Genomic DNA, 14,789 nt, shown 5'->3' on the forward strand with positions numbered 1-14,789 from the left:
TATGCAACATATTTAAAATTCTGATGCATTATTTCTAGGTCATCAAATGTCAGTAAATTTGTACCATTGAGCACTGTAACAGAGCTGGCTGAAACTATTTTATTTTAATATTTTATTTTCTATTCTCAAAAACATACAACTGACATGGAGGAAAAAAAAAGAAACTCAATGGAAACCATGGAAAAATGTCAAACATAGGGTAAACTGAGTACAGTTGTAGCAATTTTTGCTTTTTACTGCACAAAGACTGAATGAACATGATTTTAAATATCATGAGATCAATTTATCAGTCTACCACCAACATGTATGTCAAAAACCTACATAGTTCCTATTTAACACAATTAATGCTTGAAGAAGCACTTTAGTTACACCTGTCAGTTGGAACACCCCAGGACTTTATGCTATTAATCATGTTTTTAAATAATGGAACGACAATCTCAAACAAAACTAAATATCTATACAATTATTTTGTTACTAACTTGGCAAAACAGTGATTACATCATCCTCAAAAGTAAAAAAGATAATGATAGACTGAAAAAGTGTTTTCCAGTTTTGTATGCAATATGCATCAGATTGTTATAGTGAGACGGACTGAGCTGAGACTTCTTCTCCTGTTTCTCTTGCTCCAAATTAAAACGAAAAATTGGACAGAGGTCCGCCTCCACAAAATTGTTGGTGTTTACTGATGATTAGGCTATTATATAATTTGATGAGTTGTAAGTTGAAAAGTAACATTTGCCCCTCTTCTGTTCAGTGAAGACTTTTCAAACTTTTAAAACCCAGACATTTCAGCCATATTCACACAATTCCTCAGCCCATGACATCAAATGTATTTTGGCATTCAATGTGTGGGAAAACCCACTATTCCACAATTGATGAAGCCATCTGGATGAGTGGTGAAATGTCTTTAATAATTAGAAATGTTCGTATAGTCCTATAAATACATTTCTATTCATGGATGACCTGCATAACTGCCAGTCCTTTTTGCAGTCTTGTATACAAGGACACATGACACAAATGTATTCCCCTATAACACAATTGAGTACAGTGTTATTTTAATATGAGCTGTGATTGCCCAATGAATTAAGCTGCTTTCTAAAGATGCGAAAAGAAAAACAACAAATTGTCGATATATTTTAATAGCCATTGCTTTTCGATTAAGCCCATCATATTTATAGATTTAATTTGCAATTAATTGAGAACAAGGTGTATTTTTGGTAAAAGCAGTGTTGTTTTTCATGAGTCTCGTTCTTAATAAACAACTGTCTGACCATCTGATAATTGTATAATGTTATGCTTGTAGGGTTATGATGCTGTAATCATATCTGCTGATTGTCTGTACTCTCCTGACTAACTTGGCCAGTCTTAAAGTCCTTGTGTTTCGTCGTATCATCTCCTCTATGGTCCGCAGCGGCTGCAGGTGGGACGACGGTTTCTTCCGTAGTTCGTACCACCAAAAATCTAGAGCAGTCATTAGAACTATCCCGAACTATCTCTGTTGTGTTTGTACTTAATTTGTCATGCGATTTTACATTTAAAGTCGCTTCATCAGCCTTTTCGTTCTCTAGGCTGGTCTCCTCTAATTTACCTGAACCTTTATTTGCATTTTCATCTAAAGCTGTTTCATCAGTGGGAGACAGTGCAACTGAGCTCAAGCCTTCTCCAAGAGAGACAGATAACTGATCCGCAGTGGTTGACCCCTCCTTGTCCTCCTCAAACACTTCTGCTCCCCCTTTGGTCTCCACAGGATCAGCGCCCTTAAAGAAGCCGAGCAATGTGACGCTCTTCTTCCGTTTGCCTACATTTAGGACTTTGCCGTTGGTTGCTCCAGTGTCTTTGAACATATTGCGGATGTTGTATTCCTCCTGAGGTTTTTTGGAAGCGTCTTTAAATCCCGTCCTGCTATCAGAGAGCGTTGTGTCATTCGACGTGTTTCCTGGCTTAGAGGCAGAAAGATTGATCGAACCTTGCAGGCTGTTTCTCTTCTCCATGTGGGTGACACGAAACCTGTGAATTTAGGTAAGTATTAGTTAAGTTAGCTTGGCTGTATTCTGTACATAATGCAAATAGTGCAAATCTTAATTTTAGTCTACTATTATCTTCCATCCAAAGCAGCTTCACAGTAACTACAGTGTTAATGATGCAGAATTTATCAGCTTTGAAATGACTTTAATTTCAGCTGTAAAGCGGCTCGACAGGAGAGACAATAGTGTCGTTATTCAGTTGACATCAATTCAAATTTTGTTCTCATCTGATGTCAGTACAGTCAGATTGATAATATTGCTGGATATTAAATGTCTTCCCAACTAAACAAGCCAAAGCCTACAGTCGCACGGACCCCAAATTCTATCAAGTAATAGAATGGAGAAAAGAAAAGAAAAAAAACCTTGGGAGAAACCAAGGTCAGTCGGTGGGCCAGTTCTCCTCTGGCCTTTGTAAAGGAAGGGAAATATGTTATTACTTTTGCTAACACTGTAGTTCAGGGTCCAATTCTCACTATTAACTAGTTGCTTATCAGCATGCATATTACTAGGATATTGGCTGTTTATTAGTACTTATAGAGCATATATTAATGCTTTATTCTGCATGACCATATTCTACATCATTTATACCCAATACCTAAATTCAACATTAATGAGTAGTAATTAGGAGTTTATTAAAGCAAAAGTCATAGCTACAGTAATAGTTAGTTAATAGTGAGAACTAGACCCTAAACTAAAGTGTGACCTTAATTTTTGAATTTTACTTAAACCATTTGAAATTATATTTAGGCCTGGTTTCACAGAAAGGGCATAGACTAAGCCAGGATTAGGCCTTAGTTCAATTAGGACATATAAGTCGCTTTTATAAATGTGCCTTTAAAACATTACTTGTGTGCATCTTGAGACAAAACACTGGCACTGACATATCTTAAAGGGTTAGTTCACCCAAAAATTAAAATTCTGTCAGTATTTACTCACCCTCATGTTGTTCCAACCCCGTAAGACCTTCGTTCATCTTCGGAACACGAATTAAGATATTTTTGATGAAATCTGAGAGCTGGATCACTCCTCCATACTAGTCCATAGGCTTCTTCAGGGATTGAACTTGCCGACCTCGAAAAGTTATTAAAGACATCGTTAAAATAGTGACTACAGTGGCTCAATCTTAAGTTTATCAAGCGACGAGAATACTTTTTGTGCGCAAAAACAAACAAAAATAACGACTTTATTTCAACTATTCATTTCCTTCTCTTTGGGCCTCTAGTCAGTTAACGTAGTGTGATTCCGTAGAGCTACGTCACACGTAGGCTCACTATTGGCCGACGCTGGTCATGTGCGTGATGCGTGTGACGTACAACAACAGAAGCTTACGCTATTACACTAGTGAACTGACTCCAGGCCCACAGAGAAGGAAATTAATAGTTGAAATAAAGTCGTTATTTTTGTGGGTTTTTTTGCGCACAAAAAGTATTCTCGTCGCTTGATAAACTTAAGATTGAGCCACTGTAGTCACTTGGACTATTTTAACGATGTCTTTAATAACTTTTCGAGGCCGGCAAGTTCAATCCCTGAAGAAGCCTATGGACTAGTATGGAGGAGTGATCCAGCTCTCAGATTTCATCAAAAATATCTTAATTCGTGTTCCGAAAATGAACGAAGGTCTTACGGGGTTAGAACAACATGAGGAAGAGTAATTACTGACAGAATTTTCATTTTTGGGTGAACTAACCCTTTAAGATATGCTTTCAGTTGCAGCTCAATAATGCTTACGCTTAAGCCTCATCTGTGAAACCGGGAGTTAAAGTTTTTCAAAACCATATAAAACATTAATACAAAGAGTACATGTATATTAAATGAAATATTTTAAAGATCTTTATCGCAGATACTCTTATTTTGTCATACAACTAATATTTACATTTTTTTTTAGTCCCACTGTCCAGCATACATGGGAACTCCTGTAATGATGTTTAAACATGTACAAACCATGCACCTCTATAATCTAGTCAAGAGTCTATTCATTTTTGAAGAAGCTCAAATATACAAATGTTTCGATTCCACATATTTGGTCATGGTCATGGTCATACTTCCATTTGTGGTATTTCATGTTTTTAAGACTTTAGCATTATTCTAAATGTGGAACAGTAATAAAGAATGAGTGTGTCCATTACTGTAACTTTTTGACTGGTATATAATAATATAACAGATCCTCACCTTCCCACAGAAAACACAGTCTGCTCCGCTAGCCGAGCTTTGCTTCTAGCCACACGGCTTTTGCGTCGTGTTTTTAATATACGTTCTTGCATACAGTGGACACAAGAGCTGATTTCACCACCCAGATGAACTGTATGATGGTGAAGGGGAAGACCACCTGCACCATCTTTCTGATGTAACCTGGTTAGAAAACATGTTTGTTTGTAAAACGGTAACATTTGTAGTAAAATTACATTTGGATTAGTTTAGAGGTCATTGGCCCCACATACCTCACAATGATGCGGGACAAGTAAAGCAATGTAAACTAATTTACACATCTACATTACTTTACCTGTCCTGCATCACTGTGAGGTATTTGGGGCCAATGTTGAACTGAGTACTAAAATAAATTAGTTGTTTATACTTTACAAACTAAAATATCTGAAAACAAACTGGAAGATCTTAAATAATCTCAATGTAGGCAGTTCACATCATATCATATAACATATTTATACAAAGTTGATATCTCCCCTTTGAGTCAAATATTATTATATTTAACACACTATAGAACAAAATAAATATTCAAAAATCACAAATGTAATGATTATACCGTGGATCTTGATGTTCACAAACATTTTGCCCAGTAAACATGTCTTTGAAGGCCTCCATATTTGCTGTGACAAAAATAGCAAAACAAGTGGTGAAAATGGTTTAAATACAAGTAAATACTGCAGAACAGAACAGAACGAATTGTCTGTACCTTCATTTTCAATGATGCATTTCAGAATCTGTTCCACAGTGTCTTGGCTGTCTTCTGATTCATCTGGACAAAAACAGTTTTCTAATTTTGTCATATAAACATAATTATGGATGCGGGACAAGTAAAGCAATTGGATGAACTGACCAAAATCTTACTGTGTATTTGTTCAGTTTAAAGGGGCTATTTGTAAGAATTTTCATGTATTAATACCTTTTTGCATTGCCAATGTGAACAGCTTGTTACTGTGTCAAAAAGTATTTATATCCTTACATACTTTATTGTTGTATTAAAGTGTAAAATGAACTGAGTATTATGTGCAATCTTGCTACTCTGTTTGCAATCTCTTGTCTTATGGCAGTGTCTATTTAATGCAATTAAACAGTGCAAATAGCATTGTTGGCAAAGGTAATTTTTACCAACTTTACCCACCATTTCTCATATTTAGTGCAACATGTTCTTGCTATTTATTCTTGTGCAAACAGTATGTACCACTATTTATATAAATAGCATCTACCTTTTTTACACCACCATGTTTTATTAAAGTCAAGAATTGTACTGTGTGTTATTTCTTGAGAGAGTGATCCTCTCTCTTTGCACGGCAAGGGCAGAAATCTTTTTAAATAAGTCTATTATTATAATTTCGCAGTTATGGTTGGCAGAAATTTGTGTGTGTGTCTGGGTGGGTGGGTCATCTATTGAAAAATAATGCTTATTTTTAGACCATATGAGTAGATTATACAAGCAAATAATAATAAAAAAGTGATGGTGAGGGTTTTAAGGATGACTAGGTATTAAGCCAGGAATTTGGAGATAAATAAAACCTCCATGGGATAAAGATACAGAAAATATAAAGATAAGAAACTATATTTAAACAGTATGGATTTTGGATAACACTTTAGTTTAGGGGTCCAATTCTCACTATTAACTAGTTGCATTTTAGCATGCATATTACATATACATATAATAAGGCATTAAAGTACATATTAATGCCTTATTTTGCAATACCATATTCTACATCCCTTAATCCAGCTTAATCTGGTACCTAAACTTAACAACTACCTTACTAAATATTAATAAGCAGTAATTAGGAGTTTACTGAGGAAAAAGTCATAGTTAATACTAAGAATTGGACCCTAATTTAAAGTGTGACCGTATTTTGTATAAAACATATGCATATTTTTGTAAAACAAAGGCTGAAATGACTTGCCATCTTTGTCTGTCCCCGGTTTGTCTTCACAATTTACTTGATCCTCTTCCAGTTCACAGCGGTAGCCCTTCGTCTTCAATAAGTGACAGATTAAGAAACCCAGAAGGCCAGTGATGAAGAAGAAAAAGACAAGGAGGAAGATTATGTATGTTGGAGGGGGATCACCCACATTGGGTATCTCTTCGTCTGTCATCCCACTGTCTTCTTTGCAAAGGCAGTTGGCTGCAAATTGGACAAAAGGATGGCAGTTACATTTATACAGCACGTAATGCTCACACAACCTAAAACTATTTTCTCTCCAGCATTGAGAAAGTTGTCTTTGTCACGCCATCTGACTCTCTTGGCTCAGAGAGATAATCAGCCACTCAGATCCATCAGGGTATATTTCCTGTTAGCGAGTACCTTTATCTTGCCATCCAGGCGTGTGGTGAGAGGAGCTTGGCCCACACCCTCTGTTTTCACTCAGAAACTGATATATGTTCCAACTTCAACAGCCTGCAAAACATTTCTCATTCTGTTGTTTTAACATTCAAGTCAATTTAAATTATTCATGAACGACGATAAAACCAATGGAATAACTTTTTGAGTACAGCATATTTTCCACCCATATTCACATGTCCACTCACCAAAACAACAGTTTAAACGAGGCAACTGGATTGATATTGGGTTTTCCAGTTTATTCCAATTGCAGTTTCTATGTGATGTGTTTGTCAAGTGTATCACCAAATCTCCTTGCATTGTAAAATTCTAGCATGAAAGTTCACCCGTAAACATACCAGTCAGAGGGGTGTAAGGGAGTCGTACAAAAATGCATATGAATTAGCCACCTATTCGCCAAAACGTAACGAACTGCCATGAGGTTGTGTAGGGGTCAACAAATAACAGGCTTGTTTTTCACCGCAGCATACAAGTAGAGCAACAGTATAACTGCAACAGGATTGAAAGAAATTCTTCTGTTGTATTGTGTATTTCCTTTAATAATGGCTATTGTTATTCCTTGTTCGCCCATTGATAATTGTTACACATTTAATCAACATAACAAATATAGCTGCTTAAACGGTTCTAATTCAATCAGATTTACTGAATGCCTGCTTCAAGCCTGACAGACGTCTTTTTACCCCTTTATTTTATGTTTCTCCATTATGGCTACATTGCGAAAGATAAGATAACAAAGAAAACACTGTTAATAACAAAAAGAGTAGTGAATCTATGTGGCACATCTATGTGGCAAAATGTTCAATTAAACAATTTAGTGCTCATAAATCAAAAATATTTGACCACGGAACGCGCGACCATAGATCACAAACAATCAAGCAGAGAGCTGATGAAAATGTTTGAAGTTCTTTTAGTGAACATGAATCAACAGCTGCTTTTCTACCGTCGTGCCGAGTGGTTATAAGAACCGTAAGGAACAGTTCTACTTATATTTCCACTTGAGCCTGGTTCAACATGGCACGATTACAAACCGTTCTCTGCCCAAAACTCTCAGTACGGATGGCTAACCTTGCTGAACCATGCTGGTAGAAAACACAACTGAAGCATTTGTATTACATTCCAAAAGGCTCTGTTATCCGCCCCACAGTGGAAAAAGAAACCAAATAGGTGAAAAAAGAAAAAAAAATCGGCGGTATCCTTTTTCAGATTGCTGAAAGCTACAGAAAATATAAAAAAATGGATCACTGCAATTTGCAGAAAAAGCCAGAATCCAGTTGTCACTTTCAGTGGCTGTAATGAAGCGCTTGACAAAGGAGATACTCAAAATAAATATTTAATCCAAGAATCAAAACTATAAACAAGAGAATTCAGAGGAAACACAACCATGAACACACTTCAAACAACAATAAAACAGAAAAACAAATCAAAAACATTAACAAACAAACTCAAAACGTGACAGTACACGGAAGTACTCCCTCCCGGAAGGAGCGTCCTCGTGCCGTAATAAGTCCAACAGGGGCTGGAGAAGGGGGTGGCCAGGGGTGGGATAGGCAGGACAAGAGGTAGCTGCCGGTAGCTCAGAGAGCCTGGGAGGGGCCAGCAGTGCTGGAACGGGCGTCTCGCGCTTCTGGGTTCTACTTCAGAACGCTGGCTCATTATTGGCCACGTCTCGTGGTGATCACATGAACATCGTTGGCCAATAAGGAGCACGGCGTTCTGGCGTAGAACCCGGAAGCGCTGCACTGTGTTTACAACTTGATCAGCGTAGGAGACTGACACGGAAGAGAAGTTGTTGTTCAATAAAGTCGTTATTTTTGTTTGACTTTTGCGCATAAAAAGTATTCTCGTCGCTTCATAACATTAAGGTTGAACCACTGTAGTCACATGGACTATTAAAATGATGTGTTTCAAGGCCCTTTAAGTGCCTTGAAATTTTCAATGACGTTGCTGCCTATGGTTGTTTCAAGAAACCTCTCAGATTTCATTAAACATATCTTAATTTGTGCTCCGAAGATGAACAAAAGTCTTATGGGTTTGTAATGAGGGTGAGTAATTAATGACAGAAATTTCATTTTTGGGTGAACTAACCCTTTAAAGGGGGGTCAATCCTTTAAATACAATCAGCTTTATAAATCAAGCTTTATAATGGGAGTGAATGGCTGGTGAAAATTTGAAGCCCAAAAACGTGTATCCATCCATTATAAAAAATACCCCACACGGCACTGAGGGTTAATAAAGGCCTTCTGAAGAGAAGCCATGGGTTTTTGTAAGAAAAATACCCATATTTATAACTTTATAATCTAAAATAACTAGCTTCCGCCAGACGACCGTACGCACACTACGCAAGTCGACTTGCGCCACAAGAGTAACCCGTGACGCATGTATGACGTAGGATGTAGTATCGTAGGCTTAGACGCCTCTCGCGGTTTAATCAAATAGGGCTGTGCAACAAACTGAAGCTCCTCTTATTATATAGAAATCCTCCTACATTTCTCTACAAAATTTCTAATTGGCGACCGGTGTTTTGTTTCGCTCTTTCCTCTGAGCTTCCGTGTTCGTCATTACATTGTGCGTCGGGTCAGGGGTTAGTTTTACACCAATGCGTACGGCCATCTGTCAGAACTCGGAAGCCAGTGATTTTATAAAGTTTTAAATATGGGTATTTTTCTTCCACAAATGCATGTCTTCCCTTCAGAAGGCCTTTATTAACCACCTGGAGCCATGGATTACTTTTATAATGGATGGATGCACTTTTTTGGGCTTCACCAGCCATTCACTCCCATTATAAAGCTTGGAGGAGACAGGACATTTTTTAATATAACTCCGATTGTATTCGTCTGAAAGAAGAATGTCATATACACCTAGGATGGCTTCAGGGTGAGTAAATCATGGGCTAGTTTTAATTTTTGGGTGAACTATACCTTTAATCACTCACCCTCTTGTAAGACTTTCGTTCATCTTCGGAACACAAATTAAGATCTTTTTGATGAAATCTGAGAGATTTCTGTCCCTCCATTGACAGCTACGCAACTACCACTTTGATGCTTCAAAAAGTTCATAAAGACATTGTAAAACGAATCCATTGAGCGGTGTAGTCCAAATTTTCCAAAGAGACTGGATCACTTTATATGATGAACAGATTAAATTTAGGCTTTTATTCACACATAAACATTCAGGTGAAGTGATTGACACTATTGTCCAGAGGTGTGTGAGTCGCACTCACAATCATGTCAGTTTTATGTTTTGTGTCTAAATGATTGCACGGTTTTCAGTCATTTTGTGCAGTTCAAAGCACAGTCGTGAGTCAAAAGATCACATTTTATTTAGTGTCAAAATGATTGCAATATTGTTATTATTTTGTGCGCTTGATCGCGGGATTATGATGAATATTCATGTTTAACCAAGAGGTAAAAACGTGACGTCCCGTGGGGGAAGTGTCCTATGAGACACAATGCTCTTCTGTAAGTTGTACTGTATCATAAACCTTCTGATGTTCATATTTCATCCTGTAACTGGCAAAGAGGAAGAGAAGATGCTCCACGTGCTCTTGATCCGCCGCTTACACTGAGGTGCTACAGAAATCTATCTAATCTAATCAGAAAAACTTTATTTTTTCATGGTAAGGATGACTTTTGCAATGAATTGGCCTTATCATATAACGTAAAGACGAAAGTCTTATGGGTTTGGAACGACATTAGGGTGAGTAATTAATGACAGAATTTTCAGTTTTGTGTGAACTATTCCTTTAAGCACGTAATCATTTGTTTTACTCTAGTTCTTGCAGTTTTCCCTACTAGCGCCAGCCAAGTTGCCACTCAGTTCTAAGAGGGCATGTTCTGGCGGGAAAGTGATGTCAGTGCATAACCTATTAATGACTTTAGCATCAGGTAAATAAAAAATAACGTTATACCAGTAACCATCTCGTCTGGCTCAAAGTCATTCTGTGGAAATTGCTGAATTAGTCATGACATTGGATTAACTTACAAAGCGTGGCCACTGTTCAATACAGAGGAAAGCTAAGCATGAGAGAGCTACTCTGCAGTATGACTCAGCATTCTCATGACCTCCACATCCAAACACACACACTGATGACACTGCATGGGTTATTCTCATCCTCACATCATTGAAACCTGATCTATAATATGTAGCCTTTATACCCAAATGTAATTCAAATATATTCAAATGCAATGCATTCAGTCTTTTCACACTGGTTTACTTAGAACAGTTGTAAACAAAATATGTACATATCCTGCCTACATGAATCTAATTTATCAAAAATATTGTTTAACATAAGACAACTGCTCAGCTACTGATGGCAAAACGTACTTATCATATGCATGCAACAACAAGAATAGAACATTTCATGAAATGCATGGAAATGAAAATAGAGCAGAGACACTCTATAGACCTGCCTGCATACATGAATAATTCAACTTTATGATCAACTACTGAATTAATTTATGAACACTGTGGACAATTAAAATACTGTATAAGAGAAGAGTCTGAACTAAACTTGTGCAGCCAATAAATTTCCATATTAACATTATCATGCAATTTATTATAATACTAGCCTATATTAAACTGTACAGTTATAATAAAACAGACAAATAAAACAGACGAAAGGAGAATAGCCTATTAATGCACTCAGGTAATACTTTAAGGAAATAATGTGTAACATGTCTTTCGTGTTGAGCTCTTTGTCAAAGCTTTCTAGATGCGCAGAGGAGGATCCCACATATCAGCTACTTTGACTATCAAGAAATAGCGAAACTATTATTTTGAGGATCAAACCAAATGGGTTGCTCGATTCACTGCAAGTGTAAGGTTTAGAAGTGGAGTTCATATTTCATATTGGAAATGAAAGGTTGTTAAAGGAAGTGTTGTTGTTGTGACGGTGTTCAGTAAAAGTGCCGCTTGAGAAAGTCTTCTGTCTCCATTCTGCTGTTTATTATCATAAAGAGTGATCTACCACCACATACCGAACCCTCACGTTACACAAGTAGTGAATATACCGACAAAGACTGTCAAATGCGTCATTGTCAACCATTCTGTTTATTATTATTTTTTTATTAATGTTATTAATAGTTACCACGTTTTTTTTTTTTTTTTTGCTTGCTTACGCGGATTTTCGAAGATGCGTGCCAAGTTAAAAATAGTTCAGACAAGAGTCTCGGGAGCTTTGAGTTCTGTTACATTCCGTTGTCTTCATCTTCATCTGTTAGACGTAGGCTAAGCACGGGTCCCCTGTGAACTGATGCTCACACAAAATAAATGCGGCGGTTTTGATTTATTTGTTTCCTGATTACTTGAACAGATTATTGTCGCCTATATATTTCATATAACAACCTTCAAAACTGAGAAAGTCAGAGACCACATGACATAGCTACTGCTACCTTTAAAATCGCGATATTTTCGAAACAAGAACATTATACTCAGGTAGGCTACTCACCAAAGCTTTTGACGGGCAAGGGATGCGCTTATGATGCCTCCTCCAGCATGACACTGAAGCTGAAACAGCAGCAGCTGGACTCAAGAGCTGCAGTCCACATATTTAAAGGAAGACGACACGTGAAATGCTCTCTATAGTGGATTCAGCTCTCTGGAGCAGGTCTTTAACGTTTGCAGGGGATTATTACATTAAAGGGATACTCCACCCACAACTTGAAAATTCTCTCATAATTCTCTTACCCTCATGCCGTCCCAGATATAGCGATATGACTTTATTTCTTCATGAACAAAGATTTTTTTTTTTTTTTTTTTTTTTAAACAGTAATATCTAATCTATCTATCTAATTCAACACTCGCAACAAATAGTCAAGTCACCTTTATTTATATAGCGCTTTTTTAAATAAAGATTGTATCAAAGCAGCTTCACAGTGATAACATGAAAATAATACAACAAAGTTTGTTTCTAGAAGAAAATTGCGTCATCGTCCACCAGCAAGGCAGATCAATAATATAGTTGAATATTGAATGTTCCCAACTAAGCAAGCTAAAAGCCAAGACAACAGTGGCAAGGAACCAAAACTCCATCCAAAAATCCGAAAATTCAGAGCTTATACTGCACATTAATGTTTTTGCTGCACAGTAATGTTTTTACTGCAGAGTTTCCTTTATAGTGAAATTACTTCTGGTCAAATGCTTTAGACTTTAGACTTTAACCTTTTATTGTTCTCTCTATATAGGGACAATTTGTTCTGCAGCATGGAAATAACCACCACATACAAAACAAACAGATACACAACATCAATAATGAATTAAGAAAGAAATAAAAAAGATTTAATGCTGTACACCTCCATGCTTCTGTTTTTGGAACCAAACGTTGAGGTTATCCGTTTACTTATGTCGCATAACCTGCTTTCTGGAATACACAAGTAAAGGATTCAATCATTTAAGAAACAACAGAGGATGATGAAAAAAAAACCACAGTTTTGCTCTGAATAAATAACTGTAGGCTATGTCATCCATAGCAGGCTAGTTAAAGGTGTATAAACATGTAGTTTATTCATTAAGTTGCTTGAACATCATATTTATATTTTGGTCACATCGAATTGCTCGGTAAATGTGTGTAATCTTTTTGATTATCAGATAGCAGCAACGTTAATACATTTCTGAGAGCCTCGTTGCTTAAGAAAGCTTTATATTACAAATAATCCTGCCGTAGGCCTACCCGAGGCAGCACAGCAGTGTCAGGATTGGCCTTGGTTTTCTGTGACAGAGCCATTTTTTCTCTAATAGAGGAGACCTGAAACAAACACGTGCAAAGAGTAGACCTACGGAAATTGTGCAATTATTTATTTTTATTAACTTTTTACATTATTTTTTAACATAAGAGTGGGCATGGTCATTTTAAAATAGAATGTGTAAGGCTTTCGCTTGCACAGCTGTCTTTTAGCCTTGTAAAAGTCATTCCTTATGTCGCTTGCTATTGCAAACTGGTATTTGTTATATTATTTTAATTTATTATCATAATCATAAACAGAATAGTTTGTAGAAAAAATTGTTTTAACATTTTCTGCACTTAATTCTTCTAATTATTTTCCTATTGCAAATAATGAAACGGTCTCTCACAAATACAAAAAATAGTTTACTTGCATATTGAAAACTGAATGGTAAGTGCTCTAAAATAGTATAGTCCTAATATATAAAAAAAGGTAGAAATGTGGTCCTAGGAGGTTCTAGGAGGTCCAAGATGTCTGCAAGCTGAGACACAGACACTGCTGTTACATGTGGCTCTACAATTGGATATTGCTTTCCTAATGTGCATTATGCCATATTATTCTTAGTTCCACTAAATACCACAAATACCACTAAATGCCCTAACCTATTATTAGATTATATTACAACATATTACAAACAGATTTACTTTTACCTTCAGTAACAATACTTCGCCACTCAATTGTCACATAATCATCATAGTTTTTTTTTATTATTATTAATTAATGGCATCATCTAGGCTAGGGATAGGTTTCAAACAGCAACCTACACCATGCATATGATGAAGAAAAACAATTGTACCATCAAAAATTAAATCAGGGTATGCAAATGTGCAATCAACAACAGAAAGAATACAATCAGCAATCAACTGAGTTTAGTACTGTCAAGTTTACTACCCAAGTGTTCAGTGTGTGGTAATATCTTATCTGCATCCATAACCTCATGATGCATCAAGACGTTGAAATACACTCCATAGGGTGATGTACAGTACTATGACATCTGTGCAAATATGCTGGATCACTGTTCGATCATCCAAGGTTAACTCATCTCAATGGAAGAAAATCAACAATCAACAACCTGCTCAAAAAGTTATCTAATTACGTTACTCGAATTACTTGTAATGCGTTACCACCAAAACTGGATTTTGCTTGTAAAAATGTAATTACAGAGATCTCTAATTGGAATGCTCACTAGTAAACATTACTGAGAACATCAAAAGATAATTTGGCCTTCCATAGTCATGTAGCTTTTCAGTCACAGGGCAGCGCTGAAGTGTTTTTCTCCATATCTTTATGTGTGTGGGAGAAAGAGCAGGATACAGAGAAAGTATATTTATGAAGAAAAAAAAGGAACTTGTCATTTTTATCCTATTGTCAAATTTACTTTACTTTACAAATTAAATTTACCAGTGTTTGAATGTGTGTGTGTGTGTGTGATCAAGCTTTATTGAGCTCATGACAGGTATGCAAGCTGTCACAGTAATGAATCCCTTTTTTAT

At 36.5% G+C, this 14,789-nt stretch overlaps 1 protein-coding gene across 2 annotated transcripts; it reads right to left on the reverse strand.

Moving 5' to 3' along the window:
* Nucleotides 1-1,121: 1,121 nt before the first annotated feature.
* On the reverse strand, nucleotides 1,122-12,209 carry rell2 (RELT like 2). 2 transcript variants are annotated; one of them, XM_056251246.1, is made up of 6 exons: nucleotides 12,024-12,209; nucleotides 6,140-6,361; nucleotides 4,933-4,995; nucleotides 4,783-4,846; nucleotides 4,194-4,373; nucleotides 1,122-2,007 (listed from the first exon to the last, which is right to left on the reverse strand). In XM_056251246.1, the coding sequence occupies exons 2-6, from the start codon at nucleotides 6,330-6,332 to the stop codon at nucleotides 1,320-1,322; spliced, it is 1,188 nt and encodes a 395-aa protein (XP_056107221.1). In that variant the 5' UTR covers nucleotides 6,333-6,361; nucleotides 12,024-12,209; the 3' UTR covers nucleotides 1,122-1,319. The 2 variants fall into 2 exon arrangements, with proteins under 2 accessions (XP_056107221.1, XP_056107220.1); XM_056251245.1 differs by lacking the exon at nucleotides 12,024-12,209 and having other exon boundaries at nucleotides 6,140-6,646.
* Nucleotides 12,210-14,789: the final 2,580 nt, after the last annotated feature.

Source organism: Rhinichthys klamathensis, unplaced genomic scaffold, assembly GCF_029890125.1.
Source record: "Rhinichthys klamathensis goyatoka isolate OS25496 unplaced genomic scaffold, OSU_Roscu_1.1 h1tg000079l_1, whole genome shotgun sequence".
NCBI classification, from domain to species: domain Eukaryota; kingdom Metazoa; phylum Chordata; class Actinopteri; order Cypriniformes; family Leuciscidae; genus Rhinichthys; species Rhinichthys klamathensis.

Bases quoted from the DNA above. Each gene is read 5' to 3' on its own strand.
- rell2 (XM_056251246.1), bottom strand. From the start codon at position 6,332: ATGACAGACGAAGAGATACCCAATGTGGGTGATCCCCCTCCAACATAC. The intron at 4,996-6,139 runs GCAAGTCATTTC...GTTTTTGTCCAG, and splicing joins ACCGGGGACAGACAAAGATG to ATGAATCAGAAGACAGCCAA. The intron at 2,008-4,193 runs GTGAGGATCTGT...CTAAATTCACAG, and splicing joins ACTGTGTTTTCTGTGGGAAG to GTTTCGTGTCACCCACATGG.